This window comes from Anolis carolinensis, chromosome 1 (assembly GCF_035594765.1).
Source record: "Anolis carolinensis isolate JA03-04 chromosome 1, rAnoCar3.1.pri, whole genome shotgun sequence".
In the NCBI taxonomy this organism is placed as follows: domain Eukaryota; kingdom Metazoa; phylum Chordata; class Lepidosauria; order Squamata; family Dactyloidae; genus Anolis; species Anolis carolinensis.
In genome coordinates, this window is record NC_085841.1 from 107,436,328 (window position 1) to 107,460,913 (window position 24,586).

The 24,586-nt window shown below is 46.0% G+C and overlaps 1 protein-coding gene across 1 annotated transcript in view; it reads right to left on the minus strand.

The window, feature by feature from the left end:
• The window catches only part of prdm13 (PR/SET domain 13), a 42,870-nt gene that overhangs the window by 13,442 nt on the left and 4,842 nt on the right, over positions 1 to 24,586 (minus strand). Inside the window, 2 exon segments of the mRNA XM_062980410.1 lie at positions 22,889 to 23,009; positions 23,141 to 23,272. Coding sequence (XP_062836480.1) covers positions 22,889 to 23,009; positions 23,141 to 23,272 — 253 coding nt within the window.

Genomic DNA, 24,586 nt, shown 5'->3' on the forward strand with positions numbered 1-24,586 from the left:
AACAGGAAGGTTCGGTTTTATGTGACATTCCAGGAGCCCTATGAGGGGGTCTCTTAACAGCTTGAGGAAGGGAAAGCAGAAGCCCGGAATGGAGGTGGGATCCACGGAGAGGTGCAGAGAAGTGTGAATAGAAGAGGGTCTCAATAGAGACCAACTTGTGACCAAATTAGCTCAGGAATCCAAATTGTGTAGAATAGTGAACAAAGGAGAATTCAAAGACTCCCAGAAGGATTTCTCCAGACTGGGGCGCCTGTGGGTGGAGGGTGAGCATTAGAATTGCACAATGTGTAAGCAAGTGGAAAGAGATGCACAAGTGGAGAAAAGAAACCCAAGCTTGCCATACACGCTTGAATTTGTACAAGTTGTCTTTCCTGAAATCTGTCTCTACCTATTGAGATCTGAGCAGGTAGAGACAGATTTGAGAAACATATTCGGGGGTTGTGAAGGGGAGGGGACTTCCCAAAATCCATCTGCTTTAAAAAATAAGTGGGGGCAAACTCCACATTGGATACCACAGAGAAAGAATCAAAATGCATGCTGCCAATGTCGTTTCGCCTTTGTTTAAATCCATGTGGTGACACAACTGGAGCACTGTGTGTCATTCTAGCCAATGTATCTCAGGCAAGGAACAAGAGGATGGGGCAAGGCCCCCCGTGAAAAGAAAGTACAAGCTTCAGTGATATTTAGGTAGGTAGAGGGAGCTATGATATCACAAGAATCGAATCACCGTCATTAAAGTGGAATGATGGGAGTTTCCATACACATGAAAAGGAGATCCTCCTCCACACTGCCAATAATATAAACTTGTAGTATCCTAAAATGGTTGGTCAGAGTACACAGAGAACCCATTGAAATCCACAAGCATGTGGACAATGTTAACAGAAAGGAGGAAACCATGAAAATGAACACAATCTGGCTACCAGTATTTAAAAAAAACCTCTAAAATCAGGACAGTAAATAAATAACAACAGGGGAATTTCAGACAGAAAACATTCAAGGCCAGCTAAAACTGCCCAACAAAGGATTCCCCCCAGGCAGAAAACAGCCAGGTTTTGAAGCTGCCAGGCTATTCAGTGCTAATCAAGCTGGCCAATTGCCACATTCACACCTGCCTCAAACAGACAAGAGTTCTTTCGCCCACCCTGGACCTTTCACAGATATATATACCCCACTTGCCTAGTTTCCAACAGATCTTACACCTCCGAGGATGCCTGCCATAAATGTGGACGAAACGTCAAGAGAAAATGCTTGTGGAACATGGCCATACAGCTGGGAACACCCACAGCAACTCAATATAAACTTTGGCTTGTGGTATCCTAAAATGTAGTGATGGACACCAACATAAACAGCTTCAAAAGAGGTTTAGACAATTCATAGAGGATAAAGATGTCAGTGGCCGTTAAGCATTGTGGACATATAATATCACCAGGTGACACAGGCAATAAAATTAGCCTTGTGTCCACACTATACAATCATAGCACTATGGTTCTACTTTAAATGCGTGGCAACATCCTAGGGAATCCTGGGATTTGCAGTTGTAAGAAGGGCATTAAGGATTCCCTGGCAGGGAGCACCTTTAATGCCTCTGACCAAACTACAAATCTGGGGGTTCTGTATCAAGTTTCCATGGCACTTAAAGTGGAATCATAGTGCTATAACTAGTATGAATTGAGTAAAGTAGATGTCTCTAGATACCAGTAGCTGGTGAACATAAACAGGAGGGTTAGTTGCTCTCATGTTCTGCTTGTGAGCCTTTCATAAATATATGGCTGACCACTGCAAAAACAGACTGATGCACCTTTAATCTGATCGAACATGTTTCTTCTTAAGATCAATGAAATATTAAATTAGAGTGTTACTACCTCATCATCATCATCATTTAATTACTTATTAATCGCCCTCCATCCCCGATGCTCTAGGCGATTTACAAGATACCTCACAACCTCTGAGGATGCCTGCCATAGATGTGGGCGAAACGTCAAGAGAGAATACTTCTGGAACATGGCCACACAGCCCGAAAGACATACAACAACCCTGTGATCCCGGCCATGAAAGCCTTTGACAACACAATACAGCATATAGTAATGGTCATCTGAAATCACATCCTCTAGGTATCTGTGGTCAAGTCATTCAAGTCTAACCTGCATGGTAACAGATGAAGGACCCTTTGCTGAGAAAGGTGCCTAACTAGACTACATGCTTTGGATGGTGAGGGGTGAAAGGGCCAAGTTCAACCCCTAATTTGGGTAAGAGGACTGGGAAAGGTTTCAGTGTGAAACCCTTAAAAACTGCTATTGGTTATAAACTCCAAGAATGGTGAATATAGGGGCTTTGACCTGTCCCTGGACTGGAGTTCCCATCCGCACCAACTAACATGCCCAAGGAACAGAGGAAGAAGGAGCTGCAGTCAAACTATGTCTGGGGGGGGGGGCGCTTCTGTTGCCTGTTCCTTGCATAGGAAGCATGGAAACACAAACATGAAAACATAAAGATTGTATTCTTAAAGATGGCCTATTTTAACATAGTCTACTGCTGTAGCAACAGTTAACCCAACAGAACTACCAGCTGCCATGGTTAACCGCTACACAATGACTTCCATAATATCCTCACCATAAAAGTGCCAAGATGAGAAATTATGGCTTGGATCTATAGCCCAACGGGGCTTTGAATTGACCACCAAACATTTGGGAAAGAGAATGGGATTACAGGACAATCGCGTTTCAAACTCACGCCAACACCGACCAAAGCCTCAGACGTGGCCTTTGAAATCCCTATCCCTTCATCAGTTTACCGGCTCTCCCCCCCCCCCCCCCCCCAAGTTGAGCGGCGAATCACGAATTAATTTTCATCCGGGCAACAACTCACCGGAGAATCCGGCAGACTATTTCTAACTGGCTGTGGGGGGGGGGGGGGGGGTAGGGGTTCAACCCACCCCCCTCCGAAATTTTTCAGGTTTTAAAAAAACCTAGTTTGTTCAGGAATTTTAACTGGTTAACCAAATCCCCATGAGTGTCCACTGAAGTTTATCTGTCTTGAGTGTCCACTGAAGTTGATCGATGGAGCTTGATTTCTAAATTATTTCGCATTATGGAACTACCCTTCATGATTCGCTAAAGAAGTTTCAACCCCCTCCCCCCATTTTTTTTCTGGCTGTGACCCTGGATGGAGCCCTAGAACCACAGCTCTGGTATGCAATTGAGAGAAAGCAGAAGGGACTACCAAAAATGTCCTGGGTGTGCGGGGAAATGAAGGCCTGCTAGAGAGGAGTTTGTCGGGTACTTGATAAAGGAACCTTGTTCTTGTCCTCTTGTCGCCGTCAAAGGAAAGCCAAGATCCTTTCCCCGAATGCGGATCCCCACTTGGATCCCTCGACCCCCATTTATCCCTCTCTGCGCGTTAAGGTGGCGGCTTAACTGAGATCGATAGCACCGTCTGGGTTAAGGGCATCCCATTAGCGTTGGAGTGTCATCCGCACTGAATGGTTAATAGCCAGACTTTGGGGCTAAAGGAGTTTTGACTCTTTCTCACTGGCTGCTCTTCTTTGCATCTTCCCAACTACATCCTTTGCTCCTCTGTCCTACCCACGCAAACATTGAGTTGACCTGCATTATATGGTTCCACACTGACCCTATGATGCAGTTCAAACTACATTATGTGACAATGTAGAACCAGCCTGAGAGCGAATCAATTCGCTTCGAAGGAGGGGTTGGAAAAGAGTTCTATGATATTACATTGCCGTACAATGCAGTTTGAAACTGCATATGGTCAGTATAGTCACATGTAATGTGGTTTAATATAGACACATGTAGTCTGCACTGATCAAATAAGGCACTTATGTAATGTAGTTCAATGCAATTAAACCACATTATAGGTGACTACTACATCGACTATATAATGCATTTCAAACTGTATTATACTGCAGTATAGATGGGGCTATAGAGTGCATCTATACTGTGGAATTCATGTTCTGGAATACAGGGATTTGTAGTTTAGAGAAGGCTAAAGACCTTGTAAAACTACAACTCCATAGCATTGAGCTATGGGCGGTTAACCAAACGGCAGTTATTTGATGGACCCTCAAACAAGGAAGCTTTGAATTTGCCAGACCTGAGCAGGGCAATGGTTGAGGAGGGTTCTCTCATTCCTAAATCCAAGTTGACGCGGTGGCAAAGAGAAACAGCAAGGCTGGAGGGCTGTCCCCTCGTCTCCTGAGAGCTCAAACGCAATGCTAGTGGCAGGGGCCCTCGCCACTGGCATTGCTTTTGGGCTCTCGGGAGGAAAGGGGAAGCCCTTCAGCCTTGTTGCTTCTCTTTGGTAGGTAGCCGGGTCTCTTTTGGAGGTGGTGGGGAGGGGGGGAGGAGGAGGAGAAAATGGGGAGCATCTGCTGCCTTCACGCCGGATTGGGGCGGCCCATCTGTCGAGGCTGGCAGGATCAGGGGCGGATGCGTCGCCCTGCCCCCAGCCCACAAAGGCCCGTCCCAGGCTCATCAGCGCCTCATTACCGAGCAAGACAATCCCCTCCGCGGATGGGCCGCGTGTCCCCAGACAATGCCTTTTGTGCGCCCTCCTGGAAAACCTTTAGCATTCCCTAAGGCGGAACAGAAGGAAACGCCTCCTCTCTCTGGCTGGAGCTACACTGCCGGATCTTGCAGTTTGAACTGCATGAGATGGTCAGTGTAGACCGATATAATGCATTATATGAGTCTACATTTACCGTATCATGCAGTTCAAACTGCATTATTTGGCAGTGTAGATCCAGCCTCCGTTTTCCTCCCCCCCCCCCCCACCCCGCAATCCCCACTTTGGACAGCTTCTTGCCACTCCCTTCCATCCCTGCCTGCTTTCATTCCTTTTCTGGCTGCACCTACTCTGTAGATTGTATGCAGTTTGATACCACGCTAAGTGATGGGGAAACTAACAATCTTGCATGCACATTGAAATGGTTCTCTTGTCTCCATGTTTCTCTGTCTTTACCTCACTTCCTTCCTGTTGGTTTTATGGTACCCTCAATTAACATTTGCATGGGGCTTGGGGATGTCAGGCCTACCTAGCACGACTTTAAACTGACCTGTGTGATCCCTTTTACACAAGTTTTCGTGAGCAAACTATTTTAATTATATGTATATGTATTATTTACGAGTATTTATTGCAGTATTTATATTCCGCCCTTTTCACCCCAAGGAGAATCAGGGTGGATCACAATGTACATATACAGTAGAGTCTCACTTATCCAACGTAAACGGGCTGGCAGAACTTTGGATAAGATAATATGTTGGATAATAAGGAGAGATTAAGGAAAAGCCTATTAAACATCAAATTAGGTTATGATTTTACAAATGAAGCACCAAAACATCATGTTATAAAACAAATTTGACAGAAAAAGTAGTTCAATACGTAGTAATGCTATACTGTATTTACAAATTTAGCACCAAAATATCACGATATATTGAAAACACTGACTACAAAAATGTGTTGGATAATCCAGAACGTTGGATAAGTGAGTGTTGGATAAGTGAGACTCTACTGTATATGGCAAACATTCAGTGCCGTTAAACAAACAACACACAGATAGACAGACACACAGAGGCTATTTAACTTCCCAGCTTCTAACTTTGTGAGGGTATGCTCGATTCCGGCCACAGGAAGAGAGCTACTGCTTCATCATCCATTGTGATGATGAGTTCTTTTTAATGGCGTACTTCCTCATCCATGTTGTAAATCAGTTAATTTAGCCTCCCCGCATAAGCGGTCCCTAAATTTTCCCTACTTGACAGATGTAACTGTCTTTCCGGTTGCTTAGGTCAACAATGATAATTGTTGGGTGCTCACTCCAACTTAATTGTCGGTACCGGCTGGCCTCGAACTCAAGACCTCTTGGTCATAGTGATTTATTGCAGCTGGCTACTAACGAGCCTGCGCAACAGCCCGGCCCTGGTCCATATCAACCAGTTGATGTGGACTCTTTTTGTTTTCTGGTGCACTGAATGTATATTCCTTTGCATGCTAAGGGGGTGCTGTGATCAATCATTGAGTAAGCTGTTGTATCTTATTTACAAAGCAAACCATCCTACAATTCATTTTTATGTCTCTGCTCGTCCTGGTGTGTTTTTGTTCTGCTAATGTTATGCTGAAGAGGAAGGCTGAATTCCCAACGGATTAGGAGCCCTTCCACACAATTAGCATTTACATATCTAACACTAACAAACTAACACTAACAAACTCATCACACTAGAGTTTGGATCCACTTTAAATCCACTTTAAACCCACCATAGGCCTTTAAACAACTCAGCCAGACAGGTCCTGGGCCTCACCAAACTATAAACCCTAGAATTCTGCAGGAGGCAGGAACCGGATTTAAAGTGCTCAAGTGTGAGGAGGCCTTAAGTGTCTCAACGTTATGGAATCGTAGGAGGTGAGGCACCAGCACTCTTTGGCAGAGAAAGCTAAAGATATCGTGAAACTACAACTTCTAGGATTCCATGGCACTCAACCATGGCAGTTAAAATGGTGTCAACCTGCACTGATTGGTCTTGCCTCCAGCACACCCATTGGGAGGTGTTGGGTTTTATCCTTTGGACTGCACAAGTCTCTTGTGTCATCAAGTCTCCAGACCTCAATGAGCAGCCAGAGAGGAAATAGAAGGAGGGATTCCTTTCCCCATATTCCTATGAATGCTTTCTTTGTCCCAAAAGGGTCTTCTGTCCCTTCTCTTCCTGCTTGCAGCTATCTCCTCCCTCATTTGAAGAAGTAGCAATGGAATCTCTTTGAGGTATGAGGCAACTTCCTCTTTAAAGGTATTTTTATTGCCCTTGCATTTTTGAGCCATGTGGTCATCCTGCATTGCTCTCTCTGCCCTTTCTTCCTTCAAGTGAAGACACATTTTTCCTCTCTCTAGGAAAAAATGTAGCTGCATGGATATTTTGATACTTTTTACCCTTTTTACCTTCTTAGAAGATCAGATTAGTAAACTTCAATAAGTACTTTTGAACCTACAGTTTGGCTCTGCAATCCTGTGCCATCCTGTTGAATGGAAGCTTATCCTAGCTCAACACAGGTAAGTTTCTGCTGATTACGAAGTTTACTTCTAGTACTCTGCTGCATTTTAGGTGGAATCACCCTAAGTGAGGGTTATTTTTGAGCCTAACAGCTCTGATTCCCCAACAGAAGGAATGGGGTTTGCAATAGCCACCACTCGCCTTAAGTCCCATTGAGTCCAGTGGCTCTATCTGAGGGAGGACTACTAACTGGAGGCGCTCCCTTGACAAACCTTACAGTTGGCTGCAAGCTGGCGCCGATATACCTTCCTAGGAGATATGACAGTGGAAGTTAAAACTTTGTTCTAATCAATATAGGTTTTGGAAGCTGAAGTGTTTCGACCAATGCTTTACATTCTTTCTTCACGGAATCTGCAGCCTCTACCTCCAAAGCGACTTAGACTACTCCACCCCCTGGTGAATGAACCTTTCATCTTTTCCTCTCTTCTCCCAGACTTTACATCATCTAAAGCAGTGGTTCTCAACCAGTGGGTCCCCAGATGTTTAGACTTTCAACTCCCAGAAATCCTAACACCTGGTAAACTGGCTGGGATTTCTGGGAGTCGTAGGCCAAAACACAGGGGACCCACAGGTTGAGAACCACAGATCTAAAGGCACACCCACAATTCAGAACCATGCAGTTTGACACCACTTTAATTGTCGTGGCTCAATGCTTTGGAAGCAGAGGAGTTGTAGTTCTGGTGCCTCTCCAAACTACAACTCCCATGATTCCACAACATTGAGCTATAGCTGTTAAAATGGTGTCAAACTGTATTAATTCTATATTGGAGATACTGAAGAACCCGAAAGCTCGCCAGTTTGCGACTGTTCAGTGATGCTATAAAAGTAGTCCTCAGCCATAGCTTTGGTTTCCTTCTTCCCTGTCGAATATTACTATTGCTGCATTAAACCACAACTCCCAGACTTCCATAGCATTGAGCCATGGCAATTAAATTAGTGTCAAACTGCATTGATTCTACAATGTAGGTGCACCTCAGGTCAAGATTAACCACTGAATATCAGAACATCAATCAGTATCCTTCCGCTTCTCAAGCTGGACCGAGTTTCCAAGCATTTTTGGACTGCAATTCCCCCCATCCTTGACCGTTCTCAGCAAGTCCTGGGTTGGGAAAAAGCTAATTCTCAGTCAAACCCACTTTGGTTTCACTCTACAGTCTCACATCCCATTCTCTCGCTTTCCTCCTGTCACGCATGGCTTTGATGGGCTTATGAGGTCCTTAAAGCCGGTGGCCTTTGTAGAGAGAACATGCAATAATCCGCAGTGGGAGGGAGGGAAGGAACAGAAGTGTGAACGGGGCGGGGGGGCGGGGGAGAGATTGAGAGAGAGAGAGAGAAAGGAAGGAGCGTGCTCTGGGTCTCTCTTTCTTCAGAGATCATTCAGCAAGGGATTTGAACGCTTTCAGCACAACAGAAATTCTCCTTCTCCTCCGACTAAAACATGCCAAGACCCTAAGCGAGGTCAAATGTATATTAATCCACACATTCTCTTACACGTCGTCTGGGCATATCAAGAGATAAAAGTAAGGGTGGGCAGGCAATAATAATAATTCGGAATTCCTTTTCCAAGTTCTTTCCCTTTAAAAATAGGTCAAATTTGAAATGCCTTTGTTTGTTTGTTTTTGAACTGGGCCTCAATCCACAGGTCTTGAAGGATGAGGACCACCTCTGTTTTTAAAAGGCACCAGATCCTGTCTGAGCTTGGAAACTAAGCAGGGTCAGCCCTGATTAGTACCTGGATGAGAGACCACCAACAAATACTAAGAGCTGTAGGCTAATTGCAGAGGAAGAAACTGTCAAAACCACCTCTTACCTAAAACAAAAATAAAAAACCCTATGATTCATAGGGAATCGACAGAGTTGAAGGCACATACACACACACCCCTATTTGGGAGTAATATTGAACAAAGACCTGATATTTCTTTGCTTTTCTGTTCATATTTATGGGGTTTCTCTTTATTTCTTTGAATTGTTTTGTGGCACCTAACTGTATTTGTTTTTACAGGCTTGCCAAAACACTATGTAACAAAATTTGAAAAAAAATCTGTTCCTGGTGTGAAAGTGTTATTATGTTTAATTGGTCGAGTCTCTAGCAGATATTATTGAGCTGCAAGGTTTCCATGTTTTTATGATAGAATCAATTAGGAAATGAGTTGGTTGCTGTGCGTTTACCGAGCTGTAATGTCGCCTTGTTACAGATCCTCAGAGGTGTGAGGTCTGTTGGAAACTAGGTAAGTGGGGTTGGAAAGTCCACGTTGGGAGGAAGAATTCGTGTCTGTTTGTGGCAAGTGTGAATGTTGCAATTAATCACCCTGATTAACATTTAATGGCCTTGCAGATTAAAGCCTGGCTGCTTCCTGCTTGGGGGAATCCTTTGTTGGGAAGTGTTAGCTGGCCCTGATTTTTTCATGCCCGGAATTCCCCTGTTTTCAGAGTGTTGTTATTTATTTACTGTCCTGATTTTGCAGTTTTTAAAATACTTGGTAGCCAGATTTTGTTCATTTTCATGATTTCCTCCTTTCTGTTGAAATTGTCCACATGCTTGTGGATTTCAGTGGCTTCACTGTGTAGTCTGACATGGTGGTTGTGAGAGTGGTCCAGCATTTCTGTGTTCTCAAATAATATGCTATGTGCAGATTGGTTCATCAAATGCTCTGCTATGGCTGACACCTTTGGCTGAATTAGTCTGCAGTATCTTTCATGTTCCTTGGAAAGGCACTTAGGAGATGACATTTACAACCCAGAAACAAAAATTGTGGAATTAAATCCGGACCTATAGCTGATTTTCCTGGCAGTTGAAAGCCACAATTTCCCCACCAGGTAGTCTCCAGAGAAGGGGTGGGTACATTGCGACCCAAAACTTCCAAATCCTCTAAAAACATTTTGAAAATTTCAGGACATTTTTCTAGACCAGAGAACTTCTGGCTGCAGAACCGCAGGGCTTCATTCCCCTCCTGGTTTGATTGGAGTTCCGGGTTGCACTTTCCCAATTCAGAATAGTCTGCCTGAATTTCATAGGAGTTCCTTAGGCAAGGAAAACACAGGCCCCTTCCACACAGCTGAATAAAATCCCACGTTATCTGCTTTGAACTGGAATATATGACAGTGTGGACTCAGATAACCCAATTCAAAGCAGATGTTGTTGGATTTTCTGCCTTGATATTCTGGGTTCTATGGCTATGTGGAAGGGCCCTCTGACGTGGTTGGGCCATTTTTTCCCCTCTGAAACAACGCCTGGCAATCCTTTGTGGTCTCCCATTCAAGTACTAACTGGGGCTGATCTCTGCTTAGCTCCCCAGATCAGCCGGGACCTGGTGCCTCTTCAGGCCTTCAGTAAAGGCCCTGAAATCCAGACTGCTCCTGACTTCTGCCCTCTGCCCTCTCCCCTCCCTCCCCGTCCTGCTGCTAAGAGCCTCGTTTACTCAATCTGCCGCTAAATGGAGCGAGGCAAACACTTTTGTGCAACGAAGATTGCCTGGCAGCGATCCAGGGTCTTTTTCCAGCCCTGACTGGCGGGTCGGGAGCAGGGCGGGATGGGAGGCAAAGGCAGGCAGGGAGAGAAGATTCCCCGGGACTGCACTTTCATCAGACAGTGGAGAGAGGGAAGTGATCGGGGATTTATCGGGGTGCATCCCCAACTTCATTTAATGGGACACGGTGTGTTCTACAAAGTTCAGAGCCCTACCTCAGGCAAATCTTGTGCTCCGACTCACAGTACTTACGCGACCCCCGACATAATCTGTTTTTTTACCTGTGCGTGTTTTGGTAAATGTTTTTTAAAATGTTCTGTATTATCTCTCTGATTTAACCTTCAGCAGCAAAGAGAAGAAGGTAATAAATATATAATCATCATCATCATCATCCTAATCAGGACTGGTAATTCAACAACATCTGGAGGCCATGTTCCAGAAGTATTCTTTCCTGGCGTTTCGCCTGCATCTATGGCAGGCATCTTCAGAAGTTGTATGTTGGAAACTAGTCAAGAAGGGCTTATATATCTGTAGAAGATTCAGGGTGGAAGAAAGAACTCTTGTCTGTTTGAGGCAAGTGTGAATGTTTCAGTTGGCCACCTTGATTAGCACTGAAATCTACAAGCATGTGGACAATTTCAACAGAAAGGAGAAAACCACGAAAATGAACAAAGGAACAGGACGATGGTTTGCCTTACCTATTGGTCGTTTGTTTGTTTTCCCTCCTTTACATTTTGTTTGAGCCTCTGGCTGCAAAAGCCTAGGAAAAGTGGCTTGGAATCTGCAAGAGCTGGCTGCAGTTTTCTTTGCAGTGATTGGTCAAAGAATGCAACATCTTAGGACCGCCCTTTTTACCAGGGTCTAGTCTCCATTTTGGAGCTTCATTCTGGCTATAGTCTTCCAACGTGCTGGAGCTGTGCAAGGCTAACTGGGACAAATCATCCTCAAAACCAGGCCAATCTAAGCCTATCCAAATTAGATAAGTATTGAATTATATTGATCTGGAATAGGAAATCTAGTTAGAGGAGCAGGGTTATTCTGTCGCTTCTAGAACTAATCTTTGCTGTAAAGATAGGGAAGGAAAGAGTTTCTCCTTCTAATATAGGCAGCGTGATTAGGGTATAGTGGTTTTATAATCACCTTTGCTTTCTGGAACCAGGGATAATTCTGTACCTAAAACCTATAGAAATTTGTTTCATTTTCTGCAACTTTAAGATCTGTGCCAGGTTTACAACCTTGTATGAATAAACATCCTTTTTTGAAGTTATCCAGACTCAGTCGTTCAATATCTATAGGACAGCTTATAGGGATTTGCAGTTCGCCCGGATAAAGGACAGCACGTTTCAGTTTTATAGTTTTTTATTGTCCGGCGGACGGCACAGTTTTGAGGTAGATCAGCGGTTTTTCCGCTTGAGCTAGCTTGCACGGCTTATAGTTTTTTATAGTTTAGGAAGTTTAGTTTAGGCCGCGGCTTTTCCGCCTGAGCTCAGTCTGCATACCTAAAGACTCTACCAGCGTCTGAGGCAGTGGAGCCCGCTCTCAGACCTGAAGGAGTCAAATAGTGGGGCTCTATTTCCTTGCTATTTGGCTCGCGTGTGCGCACGTGGCCCAGTGGCTTTCTGGGTTTGCACAGGCTGTGCAGTTCCCAGCAACGTCCAGGGCTCCCTCGGCGGTAGACCTCGAGCCGCGGAGCACCAGCGACAGTTCTTTGGCTGGCTCTGAGGCGTGAAGCCCACCAGAACCAGGCTAGAACCTGGACAGGCCTGGCAACGCTGCTGCGAGTTCGGCCGGAGCACTCGGCCGGCTTCGACCTGCCTCATCGTCCTGCGGTGGTGACCTGCCTCATCGTCCTGCGGTGGTGACCTGCCTCATCGCCTGGCGGTGGTGACCTGCCTCATCGTCCTGCGGTGGTGACCTGCCTCATCGTCCTGCGGTGGTGACCTGCCTCATCGTCCTGCGGTGGTGACCTGCCTCATTGACCTGCGGTGGTGACCTCCCTTCACAGCGGGGAGGAGGCGTCTCTTCTCTCCTCCTTTCCAAAGCCAGCCTCGGTGCTCCTTCGGCGGCAGGCCTCGAGCCGCGGAGCACAAGGTGCTTGAAAATTTGGCGAAGTCGCCATTTTGGCAGTTTACGTCACTCGGGCAAGGGAGGTATCAAGTGGCAAGTTGCTGTCAGTTGGCATTTTGCAGCTTGCCTACCAAAGTTTGGCGCCAAAGGTCACAATCTTTGTAAAGTATAGTTACTTAGTGATATATATTGCTATGGTTAAGTGCTGTGAATTGTATTATATATTGAATTTGCTTTTATTGTAAATTTACTTGCAGGTATATTGCATTTGCCTTTGTTGTAAATTTACTTGCTATTAAGAATACATAATGTCTATGCAATTTCAAGATGATGCAGATGGTATACCTCCTTCTGAGGCTGAAAGTAGGAATAAAAGGCCCCAAAGGATAAAGCACCCTTCAGCCAAGATGCTAGCCCATCTAATAGATGAAAAGGAGCTCCTCCATGTGAGGTTAGGTTCGGCATGGGAGCGAATTGTAACATTAATGGACAGAATTGAGAGCTTGGGTATTACAAGGGTGCCATCCATATTACAGACAGACCTTGAAGAGACCTTCGGTATTTGGAGGGGTTTGGTGTCTAAGATAGTCCAGGTCCTCGAGCGCATTAACGCCAAGGATTCAGAGTTAGAAATAGTGAGTGTCTTAGCTGACACTAATGAGAAAGAAAATAAGGTGAGGGCAATTCTAGATGCCTTGGAATTTAGTTCTCCATCTGTTAATCTAAGGTCTGAGCCAAAAGGAAATCAGTCTTCCTTATGCAGCCATGAGACCAATCTTTTAAAATCACCTGCTGTGGCACTTAGTCTTAAGTCCAACCGCTCTAGCCAGGTATCTAAGCTAAGGGAGCGTGCATCGTCTAAACACAGCCACTCTAGCAAGTCTTCTGCTGCTGGGAGTGCCATCTCTTCCCTAGCTGCCTTGCACATTAAGGAGGCTGCACGTCTGGAGCTACAGAGCAAGGTTGCGGAGGCGGAAGCTGATGCAAAAGCAGCTGACCACACTTTCCACCTTAAAGAGGAGGAACAGCGACTCCAAATAGAACAGGCCCAAAGGCAATGTGAAATAGAAATGCTTAGAATAAGGATGGATGCTACTGCCAAAAAGGTAAAAGCTGAGACTTTGGCCAAGGTCCTAAGTGGGCAACTCACAGAAGAAAATGTAAGTCAGTTGCCAATGCAGGACCCTTCCTCCAAGGTGCTTGTGCACCTTAATAGTTTAAACAGCCAGCTTTCTGACGAGGAACATGAAGACTTCTCTCTTCGGTCAGAACAGGGCCCTAAAGTTGCCTTCGGGTTGCCTAAAGTTCAGAGCATCATAGCGGGGAGCTCGTCTTTGCTCAGGTTGCCTGTGCCTCCTACTAAGATTCCTGAACAGTCAGCCAAACCATCAAAGCCTACCACCAATTGGGCCCTACAAGCAAGTCCAAAGGGAACCATCGGTCCATCTACAGACGATGTCATCCCTCCAAAAGACCAAAGGTCGACGCAAGGAGTATGGTGGGATTTCTCCCCACAGCAGCCAACGCCACACTTGTTCCCGTCGACGCCAGAATCCCAACTCGTCTCGATCCTTAGAAGTCCCAAAAGAGACCTCAAAGACAAGGGAGTTGAAAAGTTTTCAGACAAGCCTGAAGAGTTCCTTCTCTGGAAGGTTACCTTCAAGAGGGCAATTAGAGACTTAAAGTTGTTGCCTGAAGAAGAGCTGACCCTGCTAGGCGCCTGGTTGGGTCCAGCATCATCTTCTCAAGTTAAGAGAATATATTCAGCCCATGTAGCTGATCCCGACAAAGCCTTGGAAAAGGCCTGGGACAGATTACATCAGCGGTATGGAGCTAGCACGGAGATTGAAGCATCTCTAATGGACAAGCTGCAAAGGTTCCCAACCTTAAAGCTCAAGGACTGCAAGCTCTTGTGGGACCTCAGTGATCTTCTTGCAGAGTTAGAGTCGGCCAAGGAGAATCCAGAGTTGCCTGGACTGCAGTGCCTCGATCAGCATCTGTCCCAGCGGCAGATTCTGGACAAACTTCCCTTTGCCCTGCAGGAAGACTGGGGGAAACAGGTTTTTAACTACAAGGAGGCCCATTCTCAGGCGTACCCACCGTTTTCCCATCTGGTCCAGTTCATCACCAGAGCGGCCAGGGAAAGGAATGATCCACAGACGGGCCTGCCCACCTTATATCAAGGGATCCATACAGGGAAGGCGCCTGAAGTGGACAAGAAACCACCTAGAGAGGCCAATAGACCTGTCAGCGTAAAGGCAGTCGAAACTCAACACAAGACTGATGAACCCAGGTCGGAGGTAAAAGAGTTGCTTTGCCCTATCCACCAAAAGCCTCACAGCTTGGCCAACTGCAGGGAGTTTAGTAGAAAGTCATACAAAGAAAGGCAACAGCTAGTTCAAAAGCAGGGAATCTGCTTTAGATGCTGTGGAGCAACTCCACACTTTGCGTCCAACTGCAAAGAAAACGTCAAGTGTGAGAAATGCAACAGCCTCAAGCATTGCACCGCAATGCACAACTCCAGTGTCATCTCCCACCCCAAAGGGAACGTTTCACCAAAAGAAAAGTCAGCAGTCGAAGACACCGACAAGCCAGTCGTACCAGAGATGCAGGTGGAGGTTTCAGCAGTCGCCTGTACAGAGCTGTGTTCTGACTCGCACCAGTACAGAGTTTGTCATCCTATCTGCCTAGCGGATGTATATCCAGCCAAGAGCCCTTGGCTTAGAAAGAGACTCTATGTGGCCCTGGATTCACAGAGCGACGCCTCCCTGGCTACTCCAGAGTTCTTCCGCATGTTTGACCTTAAAACCAAGATGGTTGACTACACTATGACTACGTGTGCAGGAAAAAAGAAGTTGCAGGGTCGCATAGCATCTGGCTTTGTTGTCTCCTCTTGCGACCAGAAGAGGCAGTTCAAGTTGCCAGACCTGATTGAGTGTTCCTCCATCCCTCGGAACAAAAAACAAATTGTAACTAGAGAAGTTGTGGAGGCTCATCCACATTTGCGACGATTAAAGAATGCCATACCTGCTTTCCGTCCAGATGTGGACATTGCCCTTCTGCTTGGTGCGGACTGTCCGAACTTGTTCTATGTGAACGACCAAGTTAAGGGACCTCCAGGGGCGCCCATTGCTCAGCTGCTACCACTAGGCTGGACAGTTACAGGCCCAGTGTGCATAAACAAGATGCACCCACCATCGTCGTTGGACTCCAATCAAGCACAGGTGCTTAAAGGTGGACGTCCTACACTTGTGCGCAGTTGCCTAAGTCACATCTCAGTCTACTGCCAAGCAATAACTCCAGAGTATTCCTCCATTTTCAAAGTCTCTGAGAGAGACGAAGCCACAGCGCTCTCGAAAGATGAGCAAAGGTTTTCGGACATTATGAATGCTCAAGTCTCACGAAGTGCAGAGGTGAAAGCCTGCAAATCAACCACAGAAATCAAGATGGGCCAAAGATCTTGCCTGGAACCACACCGTTTTGAATGTTTTTCGGAGTGGCACAGTCTTCTTAGAGCAGTTGCTAGGCTTGTACATCGTTTAGCTTGCAAAGATAGTGAGCCTTTACAGGTCCAGGATATGATAAAGGCTAAGAGCGTCATATTCAAGTCAGTACAGAGATCTGCTTTCAAGCAGGAAATAGCTAGGCTAGAGCAAGGGCTCAACATCCCTAATCAAAGTCTTCTAAATGAGTTAAACCCATTTCTAGACAAGGAGGGTATTTTGAGAGTTGGAGGAAGGTTAGCCAAAGCTAAACTCAAGGCGTGCATAAAAAACCCCATCATCATACCCCCTAATAGTCACACTGCATTGCTGCTCGTTCGGCATCACCATGAAAGGATCCATCATCAGGGTAGAACTCTAACTGAGGCAGCCCTTAGAAATGAAGGTCTGTGGGTAGTTAATGCCAAAAGGTTGGTCAACAGTTGTATTTTCAAATGTGTTAAATGCAGGCGCCTTAGGCGAAACTGTCAAAGTCAGTTGATGGCAGAACTACCTCAGGATAGGACTTTGACAGACCCACCCTTTTCCCATGTGGGAATCGATGTGTTTGGTCCTTGGGAGGTTGTCACTAGGAAAACCAGGGGTGGTGTTGTAAATAACAAGAGGTGGGCAGTTTTGTTTACTTGTTTAGTAATACGAGCTGTCCATATAGAAGTCATAGAAGGGATGGACACTTCATCATTTTTAAACGCATTAAAAAGGTTCATAGCCCTCAGAGGGCCAATTAAGTCAATTCGGTCGGACTGTGGCACCAATTTTGTAGGTGCGACCAAAGAACTCAATTGTGTGTCTAGGTTTGGGAGAGACCCAAAGGTTCAGAACTTTACGAATACTGAACAAATTATGTGGACTTTCAATGTTCCTCACGCCTCCCACATGGGTGGTGTTTGGGAGAGGATGATTGGTATTAGTCGCAAAATCCTTAATGCCATGCTTTTGAGTCATAGGTCATTGACGCATGATGTTTTGGTGACACTTATGGCGGAAGTTACCGCAATTATCAACAACCGGCCGCTGGTTCCCCTTACCAGTGACCCTGAGAACTTACAACCACTGACTCCTGCACTTATTTTGACACAAAAGGTGCCAGGATGGAAGGACATCATGTTGCCAGTTCCGGACGGAACTCACCGTGCCCTGTGGAAACAGGTGCAGTCCTTGGCCAACCACTTTTGGAAAAGGTGGAAAGCTGAGTACTTAAGCCAGCTTCAAGCTAGAAGAATCTGGCAAAGCCCACAGGACAACATTGAGGTTAACAACGTTGTGTTGTTAAAGGACAAAGACTTGCCCCGCCATGCATGGCCCATGGGCATTGTATTAAAGACCTTTCCTTGCCCGGACGGTAAGGTCAGGAAAGTTCAATTAAAGACTTGCAACAGAGGCAAAGTGTCCATTTTGGACAGACCAATTAGTGACCTCGTGTTGCTTATTGGAGATGTTTAAAGTTCTAGTGTTTGTATTGTTGTGTATACAAAGGTGTTTGTATGTTTTTGATTGGTAAATTCCCACATCCTGGGAATTTAGCGGGGAGTGTTCCGTCCCCCAGGACGATGGTTTGCCTTACCTATTGGTCGTTTGTTTGTTTTCCCTCCTTTACATTTTGTTTGAGCCTCTGGCTGCAAAAGCCTAGGAAAAGTGGCTTGGAATCTGCAAGAGCTGGCTGCAGTTTTCTTTGCAGTGATTGGTCAAAGAATGCAACATCTTAGGACCGCCCTTTTTACCAGGGTCTAGTCTCCATTTTGGAGCTTCATTCTGGCTATAGTCTTCCAACGTGCTGGAGCTGTGCAAGGCTAACTGGGACAAATCATCCTCAAAACCAGGCCAATCTAAGCCTATCCAAATTAGATAAGTATTGAATTATATTGATCTGGAATAGGAAATCTAGTTAGAGGAGCAGGGTTATTCTGTCGCTTCTAGAACTAATCTTTGCTGTAAAGATAGGGAAGGAAAGAGTTTCTCCTTCTAATATAGGCAGCATGATTAGGGTATAGTGGTTTTATAATCACCTTTGCTTTCTGGAACCAGGGATAATTCTGTACCTAAAACCTATAGAAATTTGTTTCATTTTCTGCAACTTTAAGATCTGTGCCAGGTTTACAACCTTGTATGAATAAACATCCTTTTTTGAAGTTATCCAGACTCAGTCGTTCAATATCTATAGGACAGCTTATAGGGATTTGCAGTTCGCCCGGATAAAGGACAGCACGTTTCAGTTTTATAGTTTTTTATTGTCCGGCGGACGGCACACTACCAGTATTTTAAAAACTCTAAATTCAGGACAGTAAATAAAGAACAACATTCTGAAAACAGGGGGATTCCAGACAATCAGGGCCAAGTAACACCACCCAACATAGGATGCCCCCAGGCAGGAAGCAGCCAGGCTTTGAAGCTGAAAGGCCATTCAATGCTAATCAAGGTGGCCAATTGCAACATTCACTCTTGCTTCAAATAGACAAGAGTTCTTTCTCCCACCCTAGACGTTCCACAACTATATAACTTTTCTAGTTTCCAACAAACCTCACACTCTGAGGATGCCTCTCATAGATGTGGGCGAAACGTCGGGAGAAAGTGCTTCTGGAACATGGCCGTGCAGCCCGGAAGACCCACAACAACTCAGTGATTCCGGCCATGAAAGCCTTCGACAACACATATCCCTACCTTCCGTTGCAAACCTTTTCAGTCATACCAGAGGCGCTGAATCAATTAATATCCAGATCAGTTGTCCTTATCGAGGAGCCCTTAAAAGATGTTTTGGACTACAATCGTCACCATCCCCAGGAGCCCTGGTCTCCTGTCTATTGACGATGGAAGTTGTAATTCTTTCCCTTTCGAATAAATTGTGATTTATCGCAACTTCCTATGGGTTTCTCTCTGGAATTTCTAAGGAAGTGTTCAGTATTTGACAGAAACGCAACATATATTGGGATGTGGAACTAGAAAAAATAAATAAAGCACTAGGAAAACTATTCTTAGGAACCTTTCTTCTCCTTCCTTTCACTAAACACGCAAAAAGCATTACGATTCTGGACATCATAATAGCGCTATGATTCCAGTTTAATTTCCATGGCAATATCATCGGATTTGCAGTCTTGGGAGAAGAAGCATTTAGACTTCTCGTTTGGAAAAGCTAGACTACCTCCCGAAACTACAACTCCCAGGATCCCCTATGATAAAGCCATGGCAGCTATAGTGGAATCATGGCACTTTGTTTTGTAGTGATAAAAGGCATAGGGCAACAGTGACATTTGTATACACCAACTAGTATTCAGCCTCTGAATACTAGGCTGGCATAAGGCCATCGCAACTTTTTGCCTTAACTCTCGCCCAACTAATCAGTCCTACATGTAGTAAGATGTCCTCAGACATTGGATCGTAGTGGTTACTCGTGGGCAAATACAACTGAGTTCAAATAACCCTACTTCCCAGGAACGGAGGTTGTCGATATTCCGCAGAGCTGCCTTGATTTGCAAAGGCTTCAGTCTTTCCCCAGCATATCCGTGCATATAATGAGACCGAAAAGGAGTTAGCATCTGTTGTAACGGAACAGCTTAATTCACGGTGAGGAGCCGCTTTTTACTCTCCTAAATTGGCTCAGTCCCGCCTAATTTGTCTTGCGTGAGTTTTGTGCCACCCCAGTCAATAGGACAGAGGCAGAAGGCTTCTTTCACACGACGCAAAGGTATCCTACGCTCAGGATCCTGGATTTACAGTTTGATGAGGTACTAGAAAACCTATTGTAGGTTTCCATAAAATGGAGCCACGAAAATTAAAATAAAATCTACGTGCTATATTATTTTGTGGAGCCCCTGGTGACGCAGAGGGTTAAACCACTGAGCTGCTGAATTTGCTGACCGAAAGGTCGGTTGGAATCCGGGAGCGGGGTGAGCTCCCGCTGTTAGAACCAGCTTCTGCCAACCTAGCAATTTGAAAACATGCAAATCATAGAATCATAGAATAGTAGAGTTGGAAGAGACCTCATGGGCCATCTAGTCCAACCCCCGCTAAGAAGCAGGAAATGTGGGTAGATCAATAGGTACCGCTCTCCTCCATCAGGAAGGTAACTGCGCTTCACGCAGTCATGCTGGCCACATGGCCTTGGAGGTGTCTATGGCTTACAAATGGAGATGAGCACCAACCCCCAGAGTCCGACAGGAATGGACAAGGGAAAACCTTTACCTTTACCTTTACCTATATTATTTTGTGCCTTCAAGTAGTTTCTGGTCTATGTCGACCCTAGGAGGAAGCTATACATGGGGGATTTTGGGCAGGATTGATTCAGAGGGGCTTTGCCTTTGGCTTTCTCTGAGGCTGAGAGAGTATGACTTGACCAAGGTCACCCCGTTGGTTTCCACTTCGAAGGAGCGGGGATTTGAACCCTACTCTCCAGCGTCACAATCCAAGGCTTAAAGCACTCCCATCAATTTGACCATAGTCCCAACTAATCATCTTTGGACAGCTCTGACCATTTCACACCTCGGACTTCTCACGTTTACTTCACAATTTCAAGAACTGTCAACACGAAATAAAGTCCATTCAGTTGAGTGAAACAAAATAGATATGATTATATTCAGGACCATAACCAGAAAAAATTTCGCGGGGGGGGGGGTGTTGTTGCAACTTTTTTTAGCGAATCATGTAGAGTAGTTCCATAACGCAAAAAAATAAAATAAAATAGCAATCAGGCTCAACCTTCAGTGGATACTCAGGACAGATAAACTTAGGTGGACACTCATGGGGATTTTGTTAATCTGTTAAAATTCATGAGTAAACCAGTTTTAAAAAAAAAATCTGAAAAATTTCGGAATGGGGGTTGAACTCCTAAACCCCCTTCCCTTCTTGGCTACAGCACTGATTATACCCATGAGTTTAAAAGTCAATTCTGCTAAAAATAATATTTCCCGGACACAGCTGTTCCCAAGCGCCAGGGTCCCTTAAATTTTGACCAATAATTATCTGGGTTTGTACGTTCAGGTTATTTCAGCCAGCGCCAAGAGTGTGAACCAGAACGGTTCACTTCCCACAACTATGACTGATTTTATACCATATCTGTCGATCAAGCTCTCGCTCTTTCTTTCAGGCAAAAACAGCATTCAAACAAACGCGGACGTAAAGGAGGTCGACCCTCCAACCGTTGCTATGGGCCAGCCAATTGCACTTCGAAATTCATTTCTGTTCCTTTCACGTTACAAAAGGAAATGGTGGTTTCAGCCCAATAACAGGGACTGAATCTTTTTCCAATGTGAAATTCCCCAAAATGATTTACTCATTGTTACTGGACCGAAACCCCTTTGACAAGGTGAAAGGAACAAATATCAGTGTCACAGTATAAACTGTTGGCCTCCAACAAGGAGGGGAGAGGCTACATCTAGAAAACGGGCTTCATCTATTTTGTCTCTCCAGGAATGTCCAAAACAAAGATTTCCAAAACAAGGCAGGAATCGCCTTTCGTGCTAGACGTATACATTGTATAAGAAAAAAAAGCAACAGCAACTCTAAAGTTCGCTTCTTTGAATAGAGATACATCTAAAAATATATAATTTGGGAAGAGGAGAAAAATCTCTTCGTTTGGGTGGGTAGAATCACCCGTCCAAAGCGAATTGGTTCAATGGTCGGGAAAGGACCCAAATCCCTCCCTCCAACCAGAATAACGATAGAGAACGGGGTTGCGTGAGTTTTCCGGGCTGTATGGCCACGTTCCGGAAGCATTCTCTCCTGACCTCACAAGCCCTGCTATAGATGCAGGTGAAACGTCAGGAGATAATGCTTCTGGAACATGGCTATACAGCCCGGAAAACTCACCGCAACCCAATTATTCTGGCAATGAAAAGCCTTCAACAACAAATTTAACAAGAGACTCAAAGGTCTGGCAGTTCTTTCCTCTCAAAGCAATTATTCCCAAACTTTGGCTTTCTTGGGGGTTGGGACTTCAGTTCAAAGGAGGCCAAGTGGATGGAGTTTCTGGGAGTCGGAGTCCAAACGGAGTCCAATACACGGAGGACCAAAGCTTGGGAATTTTGCTCTGAAGTATAGCCTACAGAACTCGGTATTAGTTAGTGGTCTCCCATCTAAGCATTAACCAGAACTGACTGTTTAGTTTCCAAGATCAGGCGGAATCTGGCGCCTTTGTATACTGTATTGAAAGGACAGCTCATTTAAAGATGGGAAGGTAACGGCGCTCCATGCAGTCATGCCGGCCACATGACCTTGGAGGTGTCTACGGACAACGTCAGCTTAGAAATGGAGATGAGCACCAATCCCCAGAGTCAGACATGACTGGACTTAACGTCAGGGGAAACTTTTACCTTTTTTAAAGTCTAGAGCGGATCCACAGGATCCACCGCAGCCACTTCTCGGACATCCAAGCCACTAGTGGCCAGTCTGATTTTTTTTTTTCATGTCAGGAGCGAGTTGAGAAACTGCAAGTCACTTCTGGTGTAAGAGAATCGGCCGTCTGCAAGGACATTGCCCAGGGGACACCTGGATGTTTGATGCTTTACTATCCTGTGGGAGACTTCATGTCCCTTCATGGGGAGCTAGAGCTGCCAGACATAGCTCACCCCGCTCCTCGGTCAGCAGTTCTGCCGGCACAAGGGTTTAACCCATCGCACCACAGGGGCTCCAGTCTGAAAGTGGGAGAAGCATAGGGAACTGAACAGATGGCTGCGTGGAAATGTCGCTTATGTGAATAAATAAAGACTAAAGAAGCCTTGGCTAGAGCTAATCTCCGCCCTCTCCTTGAGCCCAGTGAATGGAAAAGGCAGGTGCGCTTCAACCGAGTCCTGCGCCGGGTGCCTACCTTTCTCGTCGTGGGTGGGCGTCGCCGTGGTGGGCATGTCAAACCACTGGGCCAAGGAGTTGGAGTACCACACGGTGAGCTCCTCCCCCGGCTGGACATCCCGCAGCGCCCGGTAGAAAATCTAGCAGCGAAAGGAAAGGGAAAGTCCGGTCGGCAAAGCCCAGGAGGCGCCCGAAGAGGGCGCCCGGGGCCATTCCCGCATCCCTCCCCCCCGCCACTCCCACTCCCCGAGTTTAAGGGGGCGGTGGGTACCTGTCCTCCCGGCAAGTCCGCCACCGCTTCCAAGGTCTGCTCCTGCGCGTGCCTGGCCGCCCGGATGAGCCCCATCCACTCCGCCGCGGGGTCCCCGGCTTCGTCCACCAGCTCCCCACGCACCATCCGCACCTGGAAGGCAGGCAGGGCAACCCAGGGGTCAGGCCCAGCGACGGAGGCACCTCCACGGTGAGGCCTCCAGCCAGAAGAGCCGCCCTTGGCGCCCAGCTGGTCCACTAGGCGATTCACCACCATCCTATCAAAGCACATCCTCCCTCCTTCCTTCCTTCCTTCCTTCCTTCCTTCCTTCCTTCCTTCCTTCCTTCCTTCCTTCCTTCCTTCCTTCCTTCCTCCCTTCCTCCCTCCTTCCCTCCTTCCTTCCTTCCTTCCTTCCTTCCTTCCTTCCTCCCTCCCTCCCTCCCTCCTTCCTTCCTTCCTTCCTTCCTTCCTTCCTTCCTTCCTTCCTTCCTTCCTTCCTTCCTCCCTCCCTTCCTCCCTCCTTCCTTCCTTCCTTCCTTCCTTCCTTCCTTCCTCCTTTCCTCCTTCCCTCTCCCCCTCCTTCCTTCCATTCATCCATCCATCTCTGCCTCCCTCTTCTCTTTCTGTCTTCCATTTTTCTTTTTGTATTCCGTCTTTTTCTCTTTCCTTCCCTTTCTCCCTTTCTTCCTTCTTCCTTCCATCCCTTTTCTGCTTCTTCCTCTTTATTGGGGAATCTGAACTGTTAGGCTCAAAATAACCCACATATCTGGGCACATAAAGCCACATGTAAGTTTCTGCTGGTTGTGAAGCTTACTTCTGGTACTATATTATGGTGGAATCACCCCAGCTGAGGGTTATTTTGAGTCTAACAGCTCAGATTTCCCAATACCTCCCTTTGCCTTCCTTCCTTCTTCCCTCCCTTCCTTTTTCCTTCCTTCTCTTTCTCCTTCCTTCCTTCCTTCCTTCCTTCCTTCCGTCTTTCCTCCCTCCCGTTCCCTCACAACCCCATTTACAAAGATCCATTGCCAGAACCTTAAACCGACCCAATAATGCGGCATTCATTAATTTAGATGGAATAAACCCCCCAAACTCTCTGTGCGAAGGAGTCACGGCTAATTTATTTATTTGAGGTGCTTGAACCCCTTCATTCTCTAAAATCCAGTTCTGCTGAAATGTGGTGTTTGGCATTTAGTGCAGTCTGGACTGGGGGGGGGGGGGGGGGGGGTTCCCCATCTTTTTTTCACCAGGGACCAACTGACCAGGGGCCACTCTCCAACATTAGTACCAAAGGGGTTAGGAATCAGTTTTTAGTCAACTTTAGATTTGATTTGGTCATTTGGGGTGCTGATTCAGAAAATTGCATTGGATAGACCACATCAGCTCTAGTTTCTGATGCAGAACATATGCCATTCAGTAGTCGCCATCTGCCGCCACAGAAAACCATAGGGTTGCCGCCCACAGAAACAG